The 17,884-nt window shown below is 42.2% G+C and overlaps 2 protein-coding genes and 1 non-coding gene across 5 annotated transcripts; all 3 read left to right on the top strand.

Annotated features, from left to right (window-relative positions):
- Positions 1-796: 796 nt before the first annotated feature.
- Positions 797-13,105, top strand: LOC112267142 (dual specificity tyrosine-phosphorylation-regulated kinase 1A). Of its 3 annotated transcripts, none has more exons than XM_024445268.1 (12): positions 797-1,573; positions 3,341-3,410; positions 4,928-5,124; positions 5,296-5,388; positions 5,524-5,712; positions 7,291-7,438; positions 7,567-7,853; positions 8,035-8,181; positions 8,307-8,447; positions 8,572-8,875; positions 9,092-9,216; positions 9,553-13,105. In XM_024445268.1, exons 2-12 carry the CDS (start codon positions 3,401-3,403, stop codon positions 10,123-10,125), a joined length of 2,214 nt encoding a protein of 737 aa, XP_024301036.1. In that variant the 5' UTR covers positions 797-1,573; positions 3,341-3,400; the 3' UTR covers positions 10,126-13,105. The 3 variants fall into 3 exon arrangements, with proteins under 3 accessions (XP_024301036.1, XP_024301038.1, XP_024301037.1); XM_024445269.2 differs by lacking the exon at positions 797-1,573 and adding an exon at positions 1,609-2,330; XM_024445270.1 differs by lacking the exon at positions 3,341-3,410.
- Positions 13,106-13,524: 419 nt separating this feature from the next.
- On the top strand, positions 13,525-13,596 carry trnap-cgg. The gene has a single exon. It is a non-coding gene; the product is annotated as a tRNA-Pro (tRNA).
- A 548-nt stretch (positions 13,597-14,144) lies between these two features.
- Positions 14,145-17,839, top strand: LOC112267144 (52 kDa repressor of the inhibitor of the protein kinase). Its single transcript, XM_024445271.2, has 5 exons — positions 14,145-14,540; positions 14,996-15,116; positions 15,285-15,392; positions 15,555-15,591; positions 15,688-17,839. The coding sequence occupies exons 1-5, from the start codon at positions 14,452-14,454 to the stop codon at positions 17,589-17,591; spliced, it is 2,259 nt and encodes a 752-aa protein (XP_024301039.1). The 5' UTR covers positions 14,145-14,451; the 3' UTR covers positions 17,592-17,839.
- The last annotated feature ends 45 nt before the right edge of the window (positions 17,840-17,884 follow it).

Here is a 17,884-nt window from a genome sequence, read left to right on the forward strand (position 1 = left end):
GATGTATGCTGCCATCCATTGGCCAAAGAACATAGCACGTGGATTTGCTTCATCCTCATTCAGAGATCAAAAATGTGACAAATAAGATCCCACTTGGATATTTAAATTGGGTTACTTTCTGTAGTTGGATCTGATTCGTGAATATCTTATCACATGTTAAATGTTACTAGTAAATTGTCAAGCATCAGGTTTTGCTAAACTGAGTTCATGGAACCTTAGAGAACCGTAAAACTGACAGCCATACAGTATAGGCTACATGTGGGTGCCCTTTATACCTCTAGTCTCTGCTGTAAAGCACAACAGCCACTAAAAGAAAAACTGAATTGAATTCTGTCCTGATAAGGAATGTATTTTATAGATGTGTTCTATGCAACAATATCACACAGCTTGTTCATATTCAGGAATCATGATGTCAATCTGACAGTTTTTTAAATTTATTTTTGATTGAACCTTTATTTAACTAGGCAAGTCGGTTAAGAACAAATTCTTATTTAGGTCTGCATGTCTTGCCTTTCATTTTCTACTAATTTCTTTTTGCAGTCATACATACAGTTTTATGACTGCCTCAAAAATGCATGCAAAAAAGTTTGGCAAATTCCTATTCATGCATTTTCTCAAAATACTTTTTTTTATTCTACTTTAGAATGTTATAGTTAAATTGAGACAATTTCTTTAATCAGAATTACTGATTGACAAGTTATGACAGCATGCAACGTTGAATCTATGGTTGAATTATTCTCGTCATTGGTTCATCCCGGATTGGATAGTTTGATTGACAGTTGTCATAGTAACAACTCAGGCCATCGCCATTTTGTCAGAAGGTTTTTTTGCGGATTATTTTCAAATGTTCTCCCTTCCCGCCGGAATAATGCAATCACTGGATATACCATTGACATTTGTGTTGAAAACAATGCGTCGAATGGATCGAATTTAAACAATTAAGAAGCAAATTATGTAGCATAGTTTAAATATATTTAGGGGGAGCCGCACTTGGTCTACCGGGCCGGTTCACTGCGCAGGTTTGGGACGCGCGCCATTTTGTGAAAATTGACATAAAAATTATTGTCCAAAAATAAGCGTATATTTTAGGGCATGATATTTGTTTCATATTTTGGGGGATTTAGATTATTATTCGTTATGATTGCCTGCGTCCGTGTTTCCCGTGGTGAGCTTGCAAGAAAACGGAACAATCTGAATGTAGCAACCTTTTATTTAGCTATTGAATTCCTAGCTACAGAATCTTGTTAGCTAACCTTAGCTAGTCAACAGCAGTAGCCACGTTCGTTTTGCCAACTAGCTAGCTAGCATACGAGCTAGCTGGCGCTAGTCATCAGCTGATGCTAGTCAAAGTTGGGTGGATATCTAATTTTGTTGGTTGGGAACGCATTTGATCGTCAAGAAGTTTTACTTGGCTGGCCAGTGGGGGATACTTTTCACCTTCGCGTTACGCGAATTGAGTTGACTGACTGCTACCGTTAACTTAGCCGACGATTGAGGGCGGAGGAGCTCAAACTGGATAAGTTGCCCTATCATACAGGTTATTTGACTTTAAATGAAGATCGTGCCATCAGAGGTGAGCCCGTATATGAAGCTGACTATGTGTGTTGTGTAAGAAAGGTAGCTAACGTTACATGGGGTGGTAATTAGCTTACTAATAAACTATCTAGCTAACGATCAGCAACTATTGCATTGGCCGGAGGATGTCAGAATGTCGCTAACATTAGCCAGTACAGATTTGCTAGCTAACGTTAGCGCTCTGGATCTAGCTACACCTAACATGTTTTAAACCTAGCTAGTGAGCTAACAACATTGTACCTTTAGTTGTAGCTAGCGGCTAACGTTACGTCAGAGTGCTAACGGAAGTTAATAGCTAGCTAACGTTAAGTGTTTATGGGCAAGCATTTATTGTTAGCTAGCTATGGTCGTTAACGTGCCAAACCTGTTAGAAAGGTGTGGGCAAGGTAACAGTAACAAGGTAGCCAGTTAACAATTCAGGCCCCATATCTTGCGTTATTGGCTTGCTAATAAGTTGGCAAGCTCGCCACATAGCTAGCTGGTCATCTAACGCGTAGCTTGCTAGTAGGCCCACACAGCTCGCTCGCAGAACACATCGTCACTGCAATCACTCTGGCGAGAGGAAACGGGTGGCTTGCCTTAACGTACCAAAGCTAGAAGGGTAACGTTAGCTAATGAGCATCCAAGCTAGGTAGTGTTTGTCATTGTGGACGAAGCCAGACTTTGCCGTTGACAATTCTGCTCTTGAGAAGGCTAAACTAAACAGATGATTTCCTTTCCAAATTCCAACCATGGCGAGAAATACTCCATCACCTGTGAGTAGTTAGCTAACAGTTGACAATTCCTTAATTTGAACTGATGACACCCCGATTTGAAAGTGCAAGTATGTAACAAAATTGAGGGAATAATACATGTCATAGGATAGACATAGTTAGATATGAAGATGCATACACACAATTCGTATTATAACGGTATATCAGTGTAACTAGGCCTGTGTTCATGTCTCGACTCAATAGCCAGAAAAGGAACTGTTCAGAAGACGGTCCTGAAAACGGGGAATGTTATGATCGTTTATGCTTTACACGTAATTACCTTGTTTTTCCTTAGTGGAACAGTTGGATGCGTTATTTCTACTTTATATGCACTGTTCTGAATAATTTAAATGGTATACAGTTTGTATTCAAAACACTTGCATTGCAATGTAGGCTTATACTGCATATCATATTTAGCAACCCTTCCCACACTGAAAATACTTCAGCTCACTGTCTATACATAGTGTAATATTTGATTTTCTTTTATTAGTTAGTTGCTTTTGAGGCATTCGGGCCATCATCACAGGCATATCAAGTTAATGGCTTTGCCAATGAGTATAGACATTCTGAGAGGAGATCTCTAGTTTTACTAGGTCCAAAACAATGGTCAACCTGATTTGACCTACTTGTTAGGATGGCACATGTCTCGGTGTGAACCATGTTTCTGAACTGTTCTTGCAAAAAGTAAACAGCTTTATACTTCTTAGATTTATATGGTTAATTGTCAACATGCCAAACACAATCTTTGAGTCATTGGTTCACTGAAATTAACCAGACTGACTGGGAAAATGTGATTTGTTGGATTGATTAGAGCTTTCTATTTTCTAGAGTTACAGAATGTGAATTTTAAAATATATATTTTCTATTTAAAAAAAACATTGTGAGAGTCATCTTTTGCAATGTTTTGGTATTTTTCCTCCCTCTTTTTTCCACCAAAGTTTTTGTGCTATTGGAAAGTAGATCCCACCAGAAATGCACAGTCAATGATACTTATCTCTTTTTGTTCTTCATAGTGGGTTGTGGTTTGCTGCTGGACTCTCCTCCCAGGATGATATGAAATTTTACAGGAGACGATGCATCCAGGTTAGCTGCAATATCTGCAATATTTTCTCTTTGGTGGGGAGGAGGCAGTCTTCTGACAATTTGGAATTGGGATTACATTAAATGGAGTGAAGTTTAAAATAAACCATGGTGCACCTCAAGATGTCAGCCAAGAAAGTGGAGAAGAAAGAAATGCCAGTCATCCTTACATGAATCTTTTGTATTTAGTGAGCTTGGAAGGATGCTTCAACAACTGGCAAGCATTATTATTGAACAGTTATACAAAGGACAAGCGTGAACTGACCAGCCCCAGATATAATTATATAAAGGCCTATATAATATTAAATGTACAATATTACACATGTAATATAAATCACAATTTATAAGGAATAGTACTGTACTACTTATAGTGAGAAACGGGATTAGACTAGGCTACCTTATTTGATTTTTGTCAGATTCTGAGGTCACCCCCATGATCAGTTATACCTAATACATGTGTTATTATTGTATGATGTGTCAGAAATGGCATATTACAATTGTATAATTCTAAACTGGATTCTCCTGGAATGTAGCTACTGTACATCTTTATTTCCAAGGTTCTCCTAATAATATCTATCAGTCTGGATATATTTGTTCCTCCACAGCTGGGTCAGCTCTGTTTCTAGTGCTCTCGGATGGAGTGCAGGTTTTAGGCTGTGCTGCTATTTTGCTGTCAGGCTCTAGTGTACTGAAAGCGGCCTCTAAGTGTGCCAAAGTTCAATTTTATTTCTTGTTTATTTCTTGCTTTCTCATTGGAAAATGGGAGCCGCTCTGCCCTGGCAACAAAAGTAGGCTATTTGCATACTGCGTTGTGATTGGCCTGTGCATTGATGGGCTTGCCAAATCACGCTGTATCTCTGTGGTGATAGGCTATGCTAATTAGGTGCTGTTGCTGGGATTCTGAATAGTGGTTACTGTGTAACGCTAGTGAATTGTGTTGTCTGGTGAGATGCTGATAGATGAACAAGCTACGTACTACTTTTCTAATTTCTTTTCACATAAAGAGACTGTTGATTAACTGCCCAGGCTGTATAAATATTGCATCTTTATTCCTGATCTAAAAGTACATATTCTATAGCCTCCCGCTGTTCTGACGGCACCTTCTCATGGATGCTAATACAACAAACGTACTGTATATAATTTGAATAACATCGCTATTTAACAGTAAGAGTTAGGCCTATGTCTTCCTACTCATGTCAATTATATGAGAGAACTTACACTGACCGTAACATGTTAGTTAGAATTTACCAACATCCCATTTCGGAATTTCAGTTGATAATCATTGAGATTCATACTACATAGTAAAGGTTAAAGCTGTGTGCCTACATTTCTAGACCCCTTGATGTGGTATTTTAGATCAGTTTGTCACTGTAGGAAACCTGCCATTGATAGAGTAATCAGTCTGAAAAATCAACTTGATTTCTCACTACTTCAGGGAAAGTTTGTATACGTTTTTAAAATGTGTGTGTGTATATATATATATGTCAGCATTAACTCATATAAATGTTTACTTATTTCAGGAGGAGAGACTTCAGCATGCAAACCTTCGTCCGTCCGGCTTGCGCCCTCTTTTTCTTTCCACGCTGCTGGTCTTCAGATGGCTGCTCCAATGCCCCATACGCACCAGCAGTACAGTGACCGCCACCAGCCAAGCACTGACCAAACTGCTGCGGTCCTACCGTACAGCGACCAGGCGCAACAGCTCACTGCCAATCCGGTATACAAGCAACCCACAAACCTCTCAATTTGTCATTCACTTTTAAACACACACTTGCCCAGTAGAAATCAGAACTTTAAGTAGCCTATCATTTTGATTGCAAATTGTAAGAAAAGTTCATACACCTTTTTTTGTCTGAGATATTAATGCTTTTCTTGTGATTTGTTACAGAGGCACATGCCCCAGTGCTTTCGTGACCCTACTTTGGCTCCCCTGCGGAAGCTCTCCATAGACCTTATCAAAACCTATAAACAGATCAATGAGGTGAGACTGGTTTCTGCTGTTTAATGTACTGCAATTGCCACAACATAAAAAATTATAGTTTTGAATATTTTTCATGTAGTCGATCAGGAAGTACATATGCTAATGTCTGTATTGCGGTTCTTTCCTGGACTCTAGGTGTATTATGCAAAAAAGAAGCGGCGGCACCAAACGGGTCAGGGTGAAGACTCCAGTCACAAGAAAGAGAGGAAGGTCTTCAATGATGGCTATGACGATGACAACTACGATTACATTGTCAAGAATGGGGAAAAGTGGATGGACCGCTATGAGATTGACTCCTTGATCGGCAAAGGGTCATTTGGACAGGTATACTTTTGTAAATGATTCAACATTATTCTTGTGATCACTTGTGTAGCTTGTGTGATTAAAACATAAGAAAATACAGTACCAGTCAAAAGTTTGGGCAGACCTACTCATACTATTTTCCACATTGTAGAATAATAGTGAAGACATCAAAACTATGAAATAACACATGGAATCATGTGGTAACCAAAAAAGGGTTAAACAAATTAAAATAGATTTTAGATTCTTCAAAGTAGCCACCCTTTGTCTTGATGACAGCTTTGCACACTCTTGGCATTCTCTCAACCATCTTCACGAGGAATGCTTTTCCTACAATCTTGAAGGAGTTTCCACCTATGCTGAGCACTTGTTGGCTGCTTTTCCTTCACTCTGTGGTCCAACTCATCCTAAACCATCTCAATTGGGCTGACGTTGGGTGTTTGTGGAGGCCAGGTCTTCTGATGCAGCACTCCATCACTCTCCTTATTGGTCAAATAGCCCTTACACAGCCTGGAGGTGTGTTGGGTCATTGTCCTGTTGAAAAACAAATGATAGTCCCACTAAATGCAAAGCAGATGGGATATCACAGCAGAATGCTGTAGTAGCCATGCTGGTTAAGTGTGCCTTGAATTATAAATAAATCGCTGACAGTGTTACCAGCAAAGCACCATCACACCTCCTCCATACTTCATGGTGGGAACCACACATGCCGAGATCATCCCTTCACCTACTCTGCGTCTCACAAAGACACGGCGGTTGGAACCAAAAATCGCTCATTTGGACTCATCAGACCAAAGGACAGATTTCCACCGGTCTAATATCTATTGCTCGTGTTTCTTTGCCCAAGCAAGTCTCTTCTTTAGTGGTGGTTTCTTTGCAGCAATTTGACCATGAAGGCCTGCTTCACGCAGTCTCCTCTGAACAGTTGATGTTGAGATGTCTGTTACTTGAACTCTGTGAAGCATTTATTTGACCTGCAATCTGAGGCTGGTAACTCTAATGAACTTATCCTCTGCAGCAGAGGGTCTTCCTTTCCTGCGGTGGTCCTCATGAGCGCCAGTTTCATCATAGCACTTGATGGTTTATGTGACTGCACTTGAAGAAACGGTCAAATTTCTTGACATTTTCTGGATTGACTGACCTTCATGTCTTCCAAGTAATGATGGACTGTTTCTCTTTGCTAATTTGAGCTGTTCTTGCCATAATATGGACTTAGCCCTATTTGGTGAAAGACAATCTTCTGTATACCACCCTGCCTTGTCACAACACAACTGATTGGCTCAAACGCATTAAGAAATTCAACAAATTCACTTTTAACAAGGCACACCTGTTAATAGAAATGCATTCGAGGTGACTACCTCATGAAGCTGGTTGAGAGAATGCCAAGAGTGTGCAAAGCTGTCATCAAGGCAAAGGGTGGCTACTTTGAAGAATCTCAAATATGATTCCATGTGTTATTTCATAGTTTTGATGTCTTCACTATTATTCTACAATGTAGAAAATAGCAAAAATAAAGAAAAATCCTTGAATGAGTAGGTGTTCTAAAACTTTTGACTGGTACTGCATGTGTTGGTGTTTTTTCTCTCCTTGTGATTGCTGTAGGTTGTAAAAGCCTATGACCGTGCAGAGCAGGAGTGGGTTGCCATCAAGATCATCAAGAACAAAAAAGCTTTTCTCAATCAAGCCCAGATTGAAGTGCGTCTCCTAGAGCTCATGAACAAACATGACACTGAGATGAAATACTACATAGGTAATGCACTCTAGTGCTTGTCTACTGTCCAAGCCATTATGGAGTACTGTTATGTTTTACACATACAGGAGAGATTGGTGTATCAGCCAAACTTGACTGGGAGAATGTCTCTTTTTCCTATCATGTAGTTCACCTGAAACGTCACTTCATGTTCCGGAACCACCTCTGCCTGGTGTTTGAGATGCTCTCGTACAACCTATATGACCTGCTGCGGAACACCAACTTCCGTGGCGTCTCTCTCAACCTGACCAGGAAGTTTGCCCAGCAGCTTTGCACTGCGCTACTGTTCCTGGCCACGCCTGAGCTAAGCATCATCCACTGTGACCTGAAGCCTGAGAACATCCTGCTGTGCAACCCCAAAAGGAGCGCCATCAAGATAGTAGACTTTGGCAGCTCCTGCCAACTGGGACAGAGGGTATGCTAATCTACTACTTATTGTCTTGGTCCAAAAGAGTTTAACCTTGTCTTTCACAAGTCTAATTTCTTGCATATGTTCTGTATACCTCTGTATATTCTGTTCTCAAGCTTTTAATGCTGATATCTGTGATGTTATCTTTAAGAATGGGTTGTGATTTACTCTTTTTGTCCTTCCTCAGATATACCAGTACATCCAGAGTCGTTTTTACCGCTCCCCAGAGGTGCTGCTGGGCATGCCCTATGACCTGGCCATCGACATGTGGTCCCTGGGCTGCATCCTGGTAGAAATGCACACCGGAGAGCCCCTCTTCAGTGGCGCCAACGAGGTACAGTAGGCTTGACTGACTAGCTGGAGATCTTTTTAAATGTAGCCAGCTCTGAGTAAATTAATTTGATACATGCAATTAACATTAATCCATGGCAGTATTTTGTTCTGTTCTATAATTCTCAGGTGGACCAGATGAATAAGATAGTTGAAGTTCTAGGTATCCCCCCCAATCATATTATGGACCTAGCCCCAAAAGCCAGGAAGTTCTTTGAGAAGCTATCAGATGGCACATGGAGCGTTAAGAAGACCAAAGATGGCAAAAGGGTGGGTGTTCTGCAGTTCCTCTCTCAATGTGGTGTCCTAACAGTGGCTTTTGGTAGTGTTGTGTATTTGAGTTCAAGTACCTGACACCCCCTCTGTCTCTTCCCCTTGTCTTTCCTCTGAGCAGTATAAGCCTCCAGCCTCTCGAAAGCTCCACTCCATCCTGGGTGTGGAGGCCGGGGGTCCAGGTGGCCGGCGGGCGGGGGAGTCTGGCCACGCCGTCGCTGACTACTTGAAGTTCAAGGACCTGATCCTGCGGATGTTGGACTACGACCCCAAGAGCCGCATACAGCCCTACTACGCCCTACAGCACAGCTTCTTCAAGAAGACTGCAGACGAGGGGACCAACACGAGCAGCAGTGTGTCTACCAGCCCAGCGCTGGAGCAGTCCCAGTCCTCTGGAACCACCTCCAGCACCTCCTCCAGCTCCGGTAACACTCCCTGGCTCAATTGACCCTCTTTCTCTCCTCGGAATATTGCGGTTGCGGGCTCATATCTCAAAGTGGTGCCTTTTCAGTGCACTGGTGGGAAACCCAACAGTTGATGGTGCTTAAAAAATATATACTATTTTAAACCTTTGCTAGGTTGTCATTTTTTAGATGTGGTGTGATGGGCTGAGGTTGTGCCCTCGTCTCTCTCTCTTACAGGAGGATCATCTGGGACAAGTACCAGTGGCAGAGCAAGGTCCGACCCCACCCATCACCACCTACACAGTGGAGGGCACTTTGGGGCAGTGCTGCCAGCCATCGATGGTGACACCCTCTGTCCACAGGTGACATGTCTTTGTCATTCATTTGAAGAAGCTAATTAATCAATAGACAACCTGTTGTAAGTCCTAATGTAGTCAATATTATTTAAATGCACTGGGAATGTAATGGTATGACATTTTCCAGGTAGCATTTGCCAAGAGTATTGAAATTGACATTTTAGTCATTTAGCAGATGCTCTTATCCAGAGTGACTGAGTTAGTGCATTCATCTTAAGAGCTGGGTGGGACAACCACATCAGTCATATTAAGTATATGTTTCCTCAAAGTAGCTATCAGCAAAGGCAGAGCCAGTATGAGAGATGAATTGATTTGATTTCTGTTTCTGTGATCCACTGACAGGCAAGAAAGACTTATCCTCCCCCATTGGTGAGGGGAGGCGGCGTTGGACCAGAGCCAGTGGCCGGAGAGACACACCCAGTCCAGGAGACCACCTTCCATGTCCCTCCTCAGCACCCCAAGGCCCTGCACCCCCACTCCCACCCCCATCATCACCACGCGCAGGTGATGGCCACAAGGCCCCGGCCACGGCATTACACCTCTCCCACACACAGCGCCTCCACACAGGACTCCATGGAGGTGGTGCATGGCCATCTGTCCATGACCTCCCTGTCTTCCTCTGCCTCCTCTTCCTCCACATCTTCCTCTTCCACTGGGAACCATGGCAACCAGGCCTACCAGCTCCGCCACCTGCCCTTTGGGCATCACAGCGGGCTGAGCATGGGGTTGGGCGCCTTCTCGAACCCCCGGCAGGAGACGGGCATGGCCGCCCACCCTGCATACCCCATGGGCACAAACACTGGGCCGGCTCACTACCTACCAGAGGGCCACCTGGGCATGAGGCAGGGCATGGACCGGGAGGAGTCTCCCATGACTGGAGTGTGTGTGCAGCAGAGTTCCATGGCCAGCTCGTGACTGCACTAACATTTGGCTGTGTGTTCCCCCTGTGCGTCATTTTTAAGGTGGTGTTTTTTTACTAAAGGTGTGTCGAACTAAAGCTGCTCACGTCAGAAGGGAGATATCACTGAACCGCTACTACAGAGAAGATCCTTTGTTAAAAGAATGTGGTTTCCGTTTTTCCTTTGCAATCATTACACATAGTAATGTTGCAAAATAACCATAGTAAAATTGAGACATTCATCTGCCATTTCACAAAATTCATGTAACAAATAACCACCGTCTGGTATTACGTGGCAAAATCTTCTGGTGAGCATTGGGGATACAGTTGGAAGCAGTTTTACAGGTAGCTGTCAGTAATGAATTGCTAACACCTCTTATTTAAAACTGTGGAATTTCTGACATTTTTGTTCCACAGTTGTTGATTGTTTTACCCTTTTTTTAAAAAGTGAATTGTCACAAAAGAGCTGCTTTTAAAACATGTAGCTTGACCTGAGGAAAGTGTTTGCAGTGATATTTCGTGTTGTCTGTCTGTATTGTGTAACTCTGTGAGAGGGGAGCACATAGCAGTGGAGTTCCTATAGCGTGCGCTGGCCCAGACAGTGGAGGAATTACCCTGCAGGTGGAAGATTTTGAGTGGGGAGGTTCTGAGGGGAACGCTGCCCCCATTAAGTCCAGGGACCCGGTGAGCTGGGTCCGGCCTGGCACAGACGAGAGATTGGCTCTGGAGAAGAAAAGGATCCGGCGACGCGTGGGGAAGACTGGTTCAGTCAGTGGCTGGTTCTCAGATAACCCATTATTGGCCTTACGACTCATGGACTTGGAATGGGACGGAGCTGGACATTATCATTTGAATTAACATGGCTTTCCTCTATTTTTTTTCTCTCTAGACAGCCCTTAATTCTTTAAGGAGAATAAACATAATAGAAAAAGGTCATTAAGAATAATTTCTGAGGCCTTTCTCTACAAAGATTTCTTATTAATGGGGCCCCACATTACAGGGTCTTCTTGTACACACCAATCTCCTAAACATTACTTCCTCAAATCTTGTTCACAGATTAAGGATTTCACAGTGGAAAGAACTATCTTTTCCAGAGTCCCTTTGCTTACCCCCCCAAATCTGCATGTAGTTCCTCTGAACGCCTGCACAAATTCTCCATCTTAAACGGAAACTGAAAAGAAAAACGAGTTAAGTGACTGCCTTTTTTCCTCCTCAAATTATGCTGTGAATTTTACAATAATTTATTTTCCCTTTGGATATTTTTTATACCAAAGCAGTTGTTTTTAAAGCATATTAGGTGTCTGTGACCAATAATGTAGCAGTTCACCACGTTTGACTCCGTTTATCAAGATCTTATTTTAACGTCAATACAAAACAGCAGCAATTTATTGCTCTAGCAAAACTGGAACCCGTTGTTGAACTTAGCTACCATATATTTTAACAGTTAAGGTTGCAATGTTTTACCAAACCTGTTTCCATATGATTTGATTTTAATTTGTGGAGTCTCTCTTTTAACCTTAGTATGTTTAGTGACATTGGTAGTTACTCTGCAGGCTCCAGAGTAGCAGAATTAAAAGCTCATGGTTCAATGGAGACAACTGCATTCTATTTCTGCATTTTCCCCCACGTATACTATTTTCAAGGGTTTCGCTGCCTTTCATACATAATTTGGTTGACATGCTAGCTACTGCCATAACTCAAGACTATTTTAGTTTCATTACCCTGGCAGTGTACAGACAATTGTTTCAAAATTATTTGGCAGAGCACCTTGTGAGCCTGGTCCTATTCAAATGGAAAGCGTGCCAGCAGACCTCTTGCTAATGTCCTGAGGATGATGCTCAACTTAGGCAGACATGCATGTCCGTAGAACTCAACAGTAAATAAAATACATGTTTCATTCAGTTTATTTTATATCAGGGATTTTGAAGTGCTTTTTTTTTTTTTTTGGTCATCTCTGGAAAATTAACAAGACCAAAGTCCTGCTCATAACAGCCTTAGTTAAACACACACAGACCGCAGGACACCATTCTATTGTCATCATAATTCAGGGGAGAGACCATCACAAGGACAAATCATGTTTGGTATAACCACAAATGCAAAGCTACCTGTAATGATATTTTGATTTTATCTAACTGTTAAAATTATAATCACAATCATTTTTCATACCCCTCATGATTTTTGAGATTCAGAAATTGACAGTGGTTTTGCTGGCACTCATACTGGTACTAAACATTCCAAAATAAAGGTAAAAAAAATATTTAAAAATAATAATAAACTTGAGTGACTCTTAAGTGTGAGCCTGTTTCAGATCATGCTGAATGACCTTTGATCTAGAGCAGTTGTCATGACATGCAGCCCCTTTTTAATAGTTGAAATAGAATTTATGTATATATTTATATTTTTTAATAAAGGAAGTATAGAACTCACTACCTTGCTCCTGCTGGTATGATGATTGTTTGTCAATTTGGTGACCATTCAGTGGCAAGATCTCAGTTTTCTTAGTCAGTGGTGTATCATGGTCTCTGGTCAGAGGTACTTGACTACATCAGGACAACACTATGAGGTAGGGTTTGAATCAAACAGGGAAAGCTATATCTTCAAACCTTAATTTTCACAGGGTATATTGTAAGTGCATGTACATCCACAAACCTTACATTTTGGTTGTATGAGAAGCACATGGTGGAAAAAAAGTGGTTCCATTTTCAATAAGGCTGTTATGTTTGGGTTTCACACATTTGAGTACTTGTTGACATATCCCTCACCCTACAGAAGCGCAAGTCCTCAGATTTCATTTGAATATCTTTTCCTTCATTTTTTTTTCCATCAATTTTTGTACATGCAACATGCACTATAAAACTGAACAGCATGGGGAAAAGGATAAGTCCATGTATCCACAGATTGTAAGATCTAGTCAAGACTTTGCTGTGTATATGACAATGCCCTTTGTATTATATTAAGACAGTCTTATGTATGATATATAAAAAGAAGTTAATTGAACTGTTGTGAGCCTCTGTTCCTCAACTTATCTTCACACACCAATATGTATTTCTTCCAGGAATACACTGTCTATTGTCTCAATGCTATTTATACCTGCACAAATACCAAATAAATTATCATGATAGTGGACACTTTTCTGCTCAATAATAATAACTGTTTAACACCATAACTCCTTTGTGTAGCCTATAATTATGATTCACACTCAAAATATACTGATCAGCACAACAAACCGGCAACGTTATCGTACTAGTGTTGTAAGAAAGCCTGAGTGATTCTCTCCACAACAGCAAGCTACATGTAATGGGTGTAGATGAGATGTATTATGATTGAAGTGACATTATGAACTATTTTACCTTCGCCAAATTATCACGTGGCTTTTCAGATTTTATAATCATGTAGATCAGCTTATTTTACGTTGTGGCTCGTTGGTCTAGGGGTATGATTCTCGCTTCGGGTGCGAGAGGTCCCGGGTTCAAATCCCGGACGAGCCCGTCATTTTAAATTTAAAGAGCAATGCTAAGATACAAGTAATTGAATGCTGTAACGTAGCAACAACTTAGTGAAAAGTGGTATATTTGGTGCAACTACATAGAATATAACAGAGATTGAACAATAACTCTATGACGCAGTGAGTTCTATTTTTGCTGGGTCTAACTCATGCACATGTATAGCGAATTCACCATGTTTCCATCCACAACGTTGACATATTTAATTTTAGACATAAAAAGAGGGCTCGTCCGGGATTTGAACCCGGGACCTCTCGCACCCTAGACCAACGAGCCAGATGAAGCATGTGTTCTGTCTTTATTCACGCTCGTTTATAAATAACATTAGTGTTTCTTTTTTTCATGAATCCGAACCGTAGCCGTTTAAAGTTGACTATATTTCCTATATGTCCAATTGCCATGACAAACTAGCTATATTTTTGCAAATTTGGGGTACCTCTTACACGAGTGTAACGAAACCGTTAGTGTAACGTAGAAGACGCACAGTCATCTAGAAGTCTCTATTCACGGGTTTTACACTGATCCGAGGTACGTTTTTCTTTTAACCCTTACAATGTAAATGTGTAATGGTTGTTAGTTAGAGCTGATCCTGGATCTGTGCATAGAGACAACACAAATGAGCACGTGACAAGACATCATTGTGACGTACATTATTTGTTGAACGGAAGCAGTTTGGTTTCCTCTTTCTCAAATCCTCCAGGCCACCCTTAGCACTGTTGCGCGCCTTTTAGGTTAATTTCAAAGTAACAGGTAGCTAGCTTGTGTAATATACATTATTCAAACGCAAAGCATATGTCTGAATACTAAATTCATTTGAAATTGAATAGACGTTTATGCACAATGCCCAATTTTTGCGCGGCTCCAAATTGTACCAGGAAGAGCACTCAATCCGATTTGGCTTTTTTCAGGTTTCCAAGAGATCCAGAAAGGTATGACAAAGTCTGACCGTCACAATATGAACCCTTACCTTTCTCGGGGAGTAACCAGTTATACGATAGCTTGCTAAATGTAGCTAAGTTGTGTTCAGTAGCACGCTAGTCATCATAGCTAACTTTCGTATGTGGAAACTAGCTAGCTAGCCAGCTCACTTGCAGCGAGCCAAGTGGTGTGTGGCTTACAGTGCTGACATTTGCCTGTAGCTGAGTTTCACAGATAAGTTAGCCACCATGGCATTTGTGGTGTAAATCCATCGTACACCTATTGAAACTTTGGGACATATATATACATTAGGTACCACCCCAACACTAACACACCTAAATAATAAATGAATCAGTCTGGACCATGATTAATCAGTCTGGACCATGATTCTTTAAAACGAATAGTTTACAGGTAACTAGGCCAATAAAACAAATCCACCTAACCCCTCCTATTCTGGTTTGTTCAGATGTAGGCTCTGGGTTGAGAACTGTCGTCGGGCGGATCTGGAGGCGAAAACATCAGACCAACTCAATAAACACTACAGGCTGTGTGCCAAACACTTTGACCCGGCTATGGTTTGTAAAACAGTAAGTGCATGTCAAACCACAAAGGTCTTTGTTTGAAACATGTCGACCTCACTGAACAATCTGTCTTTTTAGAGATGATCATAATCTTACATTTGAGAGGTCTTGAGCTGTGTGTTTTGATATTCATGTATTTGAATAACTTGTTTTGTCTTCATTATTGTTTTTCAGAGCCCTTACAGAACAGTACTGAAGGATACTGCTATTCCAACCATATTTGATTTAACAAGCCACCTCAAAAATCCTCATAGCAGACATCGCAAGCGGATCAAAGAATTGGTATAATATTGCTTCTTTTTTTACTAGAACTTTATATCCTTGTGTTGCTTCAAAAAGGAACATTTCTGTTAACTACTACTGGCTATATTTCTGTAGGTCTGTTTTCAATGTAATAGTTAACATAGTTACATTGTCTTATGTTTCAAATAATTGTTTTAACAGACTGAAGAAGACATAAGGAGAATTAAAGAGAGGAGATGTAAGTTGCATTGTTTTTGTTTAAAAGTATTGTTGTATCCATACACCTTTTCAAACATAAGCTTATATCGAATTTCATTTTTTTGTTTCCTTGCAGTGGCATCCTCCATTGAACAGCTCCACTCAAAGAAAGACATTGAGGCAACTGAGGGTCAAGATGCCGCTGAGGAGGAAATCAAGCTGTCCCCAGAGGAGAAGGAGTTCCGAGATTACCTGAGGTCTCTGTTTGAGATTGTTTTCATGCTAGGAAAGCAGAACATCCCATTGGAGACCAATGTCCCAGAAGGACTGGAGAGAGATCCCAGTAATTTCCAGGCCTTACTGGAGTACCGCATTAATGCTGGAGATGAGGCTCTGAGGAGACGGTTTGAGGCCACCGCAGTGAATGTGGAGTACCTCTCCACGGCCCAGCAGAGCCAGCTCCTAGACGTCTGTGAGGGCACTGTCAGAGAGGAGGTCCTCATGGAGGTGAGAGAGAGTCGCTTCTTCTCACTGGTCACAGGGGACCTGGTGGAGTTCGCTGGGGAGAGACACCTGCCTCTCTTTCTGCGGTTTGTAGATCAGTCCAACACTCTCAGGGAGGAGTTCTTGGACTTTCTGCCGTTCGAGGGGGACGAGGCCTCACTGGTGGAGAGGCTAGAGACCCAAGTGACAGACGGGTGGGGGCTGAGGATGGAGGACTGCCGTGGCCAGGCCCATGTAGCCACCGGCACCTTTGCCACTAAGATGAAAGCTGTGGCAGTCGGACTGATGGGAAAGTACCCCATGGCAATGCACACGCCTTGTTCCACCTGCGCACTGAATATACACCTGGCCAACAGCCTTCCCTTCCCCAGTGTTCAGGTTGTCATGGCAACCCTGAGAAAGATTGGCAACTTCTTTAAGCAGTCTCCATCCTTGCAGGCTGAACTGGAGAAGGCCATCTCTGTTTACCACCAGGGAAATTATGAGAAGGCAACCGAGCTGAAGGAGGCCTGCAGCTCTAACTGGACAGTGCAGCACAACGTGTTTGAACTGACTGTGGACCTGCTCGAGTCCCTCCTGCTGTGCATGGACTGCATTCGGGACAATGATAACGTCAAGTTTCCTGACGCTATGACTGGGGACGCCTACTCGATCGCAGAGACCCTGGCTGACTTTGAGTTTATTGTCACCTTGGTCATCCTGAAAAATGCTCTTTCTTTCACACGAGCCTTTGGCAAAAACCTGCAAGGGGAGGCCCTTGATGTGTTCTTCGCTGCCAACAGTCTAACAGCTGTCCTGCACTCTCTGAATGAAGTCTTCGACAACATCGAGGTCTACCATGAGTTTTGGTTTGAGGAGGCTGTGAATCTGGCAGGTACCATGGAGATCCCGGTGAAGGTGCCTCGTCTGTTCCTCCGGAAGCACCGATCGCCCGACACAGGCGAGATCCCACCAGAGACTTACTTCAAGGAGTATGTGACGGTCCCGGTGATCCGCGGCATCATCGATGAAGTGGACGACATCTTCTCCCAGAGCAACCTCAAAGCCCTCAAGTGCCTGTCCCTGGTCCCTGCCATCATGGGCCAGATGAAGTTCAACACCTCAGAGGAGAACCATGCAGATGTGTACCGCAAGGACCTCCCCAACCCAGACACGCTGCCCGCTGAGCTGCATTGCTGGAAGATCAAATGGAAGCACCGGAGCAAGGAGGTCCGCCTGCCCTCCACCATCCACGAGACACTTCAGCTGTCGGACGTCAAGTTCTTCCCCAACGTCAACTGCTTCCTGAAGGTCCTGACCACCCTGCCTGTTCTGATGCTGGAGGACAGCGGCAGCTCTGAGACATCCAGGAAACGCCTACAGACTTATCTCAGTGACACACCTACCAAACACAGGTGCAAGAGTCTAGCTGTGCTCCACATAAACTCTCATGTTAAGCATGACCTGGATGTCATGGTTGAAAAATACTGCAGACTGTACCCCGAGGATGAGCCTGAACCCGAGCCCGAGTCTGAGATCAGCACTGTGGTGATATAGCATGTTAAGTTTGAACTTGTGGAGTTTTTTCCGTATAAAGGGTACAAAAATCCAATTAAAATTACATTCAAATGATGTCTCGCTGTTGTATTATAGCTTTAGTCTGATAGTTTCATGAAAATGGTAACTGTAAAATCTGAGTAAAATATGACCTCTAGACAAGGTTTTTTGGGAATAATTGTGTAACATTTTGATCATTAATATTGCTCTGTACCTTAAGAATATTGCCATTAAACATTTTTTAAATATTTTGTTTTGTTCTAATTAAATGCCACTTGGTGTCTTGAATGATA

The sequence above is a fragment of the Oncorhynchus tshawytscha genome, linkage group LG14 (genome assembly GCF_018296145.1).
Source record: "Oncorhynchus tshawytscha isolate Ot180627B linkage group LG14, Otsh_v2.0, whole genome shotgun sequence".
Taxonomy (NCBI): Eukaryota; Metazoa; Chordata; class Actinopteri; order Salmoniformes; family Salmonidae; genus Oncorhynchus; species Oncorhynchus tshawytscha.

Excerpts from the sequence above, each read along its gene's own strand:
- LOC112267142 (XM_024445268.1), top strand. Across the intron at positions 5,125-5,295 it reads AACAGCTCACTGCCAATCCG|AGGCACATGCCCCAGTGCTT; the intron begins GTATACAAGCAA and ends GATTTGTTACAG. Across the intron at positions 8,182-8,306 it reads TCTTCAGTGGCGCCAACGAG|GTGGACCAGATGAATAAGAT; the intron begins GTACAGTAGGCT and ends TATAATTCTCAG.
- LOC112267144 (XM_024445271.2), top strand. The coding sequence starts at position 14,452 with ATGCCCAATTTTTGCGCGGCTCCAAATTGTACCAGGAAGAGCACTCAA. Across the intron at positions 14,541-14,995 it reads TTTCCAAGAGATCCAGAAAG|ATGTAGGCTCTGGGTTGAGA; the intron begins GTATGACAAAGT and ends TGGTTTGTTCAG. Across the intron at positions 15,592-15,687 it reads GAGAATTAAAGAGAGGAGAT|TGGCATCCTCCATTGAACAG; the intron begins GTAAGTTGCATT and ends GTTTCCTTGCAG.